Genomic DNA, 3,590 nt, shown 5'->3' with positions numbered 1-3,590 from the left:
ATATCAAAGCCAACCCAGGATTTCAAAGGAAATTAAAGATTATACATGACTTGGGAGTGTAATCTACCCTCAAGAGCCAAACGGCAAATTGGTCACATCTTACACACCAAGTCCAATGAATTGGCTATAGCTGTGTGGAGGGCAATGTAGAGAAGGTTTGGTGGGAAAGAAACCTGTGATTGATTGAGCAGTGGAACTTCTGCTGTGGAATGCAAAGTGTTCAACACTCAACCCTCAACTTCATCCTGGAAAGGAACAGCTCCTATATAAGTCAAATTTTTAATTACAGAGTACACTAAGATAGAGATTTGATAGAAGGTACTGTACCATGAACTGAATGGTGATTCTTTTCTTCTTTACTCTATTTTCTTCATTTAGAAGAGCATGAAAAGACAGGCTTAGTTTAACTCTTGTTTTGGTGGGGCTAGGGATCCCTATCCTTGTCAGTTCCAAGCAGGATGCACAGCTGTTGCCTCTTCTAATGAACTGGTAATAAAAGAAAAATGCTTTTCAAAATATCATAGATGCTGAAGTCATGTCTCTACTTCTTAGCTGCTCCTCTAAGCATCAGATAAGAGTCCTCAAAACATAGAAGATAAAAGGACAAAAGAAAACTAGCGATGCAGAATGGTTACATGACTGAGAAAGAACATCCTTTCCCAGTAAAATCAGAATAAAGAAACTTGTAAGATATCCAATAGTAACGAGAGTAGATAATTCTGTGGCAAATACTTGATGAGAAGAAGAAAAAGAATTACCTTCTAGGATGTAAGTCTTTCAATTCTAAGCCAGAGGCTTAGTCAAGTTAATTAAGAAGGGCTGGCGACAGGTTTTTCAGAAGCTACAACTTACTATTAGGTAATGTTGTAAGTATGACAATTGTCTTTTCTCAGGGTTCAAGTTCAAAATCTGAGACTTCGCCTACTTTGTGAAGATGCACTTGTCTAAACTGATTACAACATCAACCAAATATTGATCTGAAACCAAAGCAGTGGTCCTGGAGCTTAAGAGTACTCACAGCTTTCTTGCCAGGTCAACAATAGAATGGCAAAACTGGTTAATTGTGTTCCTCCCTTCATTTCAACTTGAACAAGTATCTAAATTTAGCAAATAAGCTGAATACGGGAATCTCCAAGCTTGTCAAAATATCATGGCAATTAAATTATCTCTGCTGCACCTCATTTTTAAAGGAATATATTTTTCAAAGCCTTGACAGTCAAAAACTATTTAGATTATTTATGACATTTCCAATGAGTTAGTAACATTTTTATTGCATTTGGCATAATATAATTTGTCACTATTTCTTTATTAAGCTTGTTTTATATTCATAGTTGTCCCACGACACTATATTTTCCTCTTTGTCAGCCCAGAACTTCATTATGAAGGATGAGGTTTTATCATTTCCCAGTGATGCATATGTCTACAGTGAATAAGTGTCATTATGCAGGAACAGGAATTTATTTTTCCTCCATTAACCAGGCAGGCTAATGACTCAACAAGTTTATAGCTTGCCACAAAATTTGATAGCTCATTGTCAGTTGGAACAAATGAGACTGACATGGATGTAAAGATTAGAGAGTTGTACTTTTTTGTGAGTGTGAATTTTCTAACTCCTAAACTGAGGTTCGGGTTTCCATTGAATTAATGAATATGAACCCCTCTTGACCTTTGCTCCTGAGAAAGGGTAACTTAGGTTCTCTGCTGCCAGCAGTTGGAAAGATCACTTGTTTATTTCTCCAGATCCAATTCAGCCTGAGGGCATAGTCAACTGGGGACCATTCTTTCACACCTCTAAATCAAAACCTTATCAATGACAGACCGCTTCCTCCCCCACCCCCGCCACGCGAGGCCGCGGCGCACGATTGAAGAATGTCCCGAGTTCCCTTGGGGAAAGTCCTCCTGAGGAACGTCATCCGGCACACAGATGCTCACAATAAGATTCAGGAGGAATCAGATATGTGGAAAATAAGAGAGCTGGAGAAACAGATGGAAGATGTGTACCGGGGGACGAAAAGGAAAATGTTACCCAGCAGTTCAAGCCGGATGCGTAGTGATGGTTTTGATGAAGAAAGTCAAAGAGACTACTGGAGGCCAAAGAGTGAAATTTCTGGGGCACTGGATGATGATTTTCTTAAGGCTAAATCCTGGAACAAGAAGTTACATGATTATGAAGCTAACATGCCAGACAGATGGGGTCACAGTGGATATAAAGAGTTATACCCTGAAGAATTTGAAACAGACAGTGATCAGCAAGATATTACCAATGGGAAGAAAACATCTCCCCAGGTAAAATCATCTACCCATGAATCTCACAAACACAAGAAGTCAAAGAAATCCCACAAAAAAAAGCAGAAAAAAAAGTCACACAAAAAACAGAAGAAAAGCAAAAAGGAAGCCACAGATATAACAGCAGATTCCTCAAGTGAGTTCTCAGAAGAAACTGGGGCTTCTAGTACCAGGAAAAGGAAACAATCACATAAGCGCAAGAAAAAATCCAGGAAGAAATCTCTCAAGAAATCTGCTTTATTCTTAGAGGTGGAGTGTGACACTTCCCAGTCAGATGATTCTGCATCCAGCAGTTCTGAGGAAAGTGAGGAAAGAGACAGTAAGAAAACCAAAAGGAAAAAGAGAGATAAAAAAGCCCACATCCCTGTAGTCAACAGTGAAATACAGGAGAGGACAAACAAACGCACAAATTGGAAAGTGGCTACAGATGAGAGGTCTGCTGAGAGTTCAGAGGATGACTAAATGAGAAAGAAACACGTTTCCTTGCATGACTCTGGATATTTACAGCTCTTACACCTTGGGGATTTGCCAGTGACTCTATTGCTCAGCACAGGGGGCCTGAGGTCAGAGTTGTCCTGTGCCATCTATATACATTCTGACAGACTTCTTGTCTTCTATTTTGGCCTGTTAAACTTGATCCTCTTATTGTTAATAGGGAATCGGTTATTTTGGTATGAAGGTTTCTTGAAGAGATTATTTTTTGTGATTAATCACATTTAGCATAGAGTGCATATGCAGTAAATTAAAGGACCCGGAAAGCTGAATCCAGTAATGACCTGGGTATACCAATTGGAATGTTGAATTTGGGGAAAGCAAGGACGGGGGTCAGATGGATTGGAACTAGTGCTGTATACAATGGTATGATAAGGGAAAAAAAAAAAAAAAACCTTATCAATACTTCAAGTCCTACAGAAGAAAACAAGCACATTCAGCTCTGGAGAGTGTCAGGGAAGGTCCCCAAGTGAACTACCCAAGGTCCCCAAGTGAACTACCCAAGTCTTATTTATAAATCCAGGGAATCCAAGAGATGTTTTGGCATAAAAAGTGCTCAGCCTAAACAGGCACTAACTCTTGAATGCAGAGAGTAAGTCAACATTTCAGGGTTAGCCAGAATCCACAGATTGTCAATCTCTCTCCACTACTAAAAAGTGCTTATAGTTTCAAATGAAAGGGAATGGTTAAGCAGCAAGCAGTTAGGAAGCACACACTCTAGCCTCTCTTATACCTTTACAGGAGTTAGGAATTGGTTATTCAATAACCTTACCTACACGAAGCTGAGAATTTAGATAATTTGCGCAAAGAAG

The 3,590-nt window shown here is 39.3% G+C and overlaps 1 protein-coding gene across 1 annotated transcript; it reads left to right on the top strand.

Annotated features, from left to right (window-relative positions):
- Positions 1-1,820: 1,820 nt before the first annotated feature.
- Positions 1,821-3,151, top strand: LOC132500796 (uncharacterized protein NKAPD1). The gene has a single exon (XM_060116078.1). The coding sequence runs from the start codon at positions 1,870-1,872 to the stop codon at positions 2,746-2,748; it is 879 nt and encodes a 292-aa protein (XP_059972061.1). The 5' UTR covers positions 1,821-1,869; the 3' UTR covers positions 2,749-3,151.
- The last annotated feature ends 439 nt before the right edge of the window (positions 3,152-3,590 follow it).

The sequence above is a fragment of the Mesoplodon densirostris genome, chromosome 13 (genome assembly GCF_025265405.1).
Source record: "Mesoplodon densirostris isolate mMesDen1 chromosome 13, mMesDen1 primary haplotype, whole genome shotgun sequence".
Taxonomy (NCBI): domain Eukaryota; kingdom Metazoa; phylum Chordata; class Mammalia; order Artiodactyla; family Ziphiidae; genus Mesoplodon; species Mesoplodon densirostris.
The sequence above is the reverse complement of the archived record's forward strand: the minus strand, read 5'-3'. Positions and strand labels throughout refer to the sequence as shown.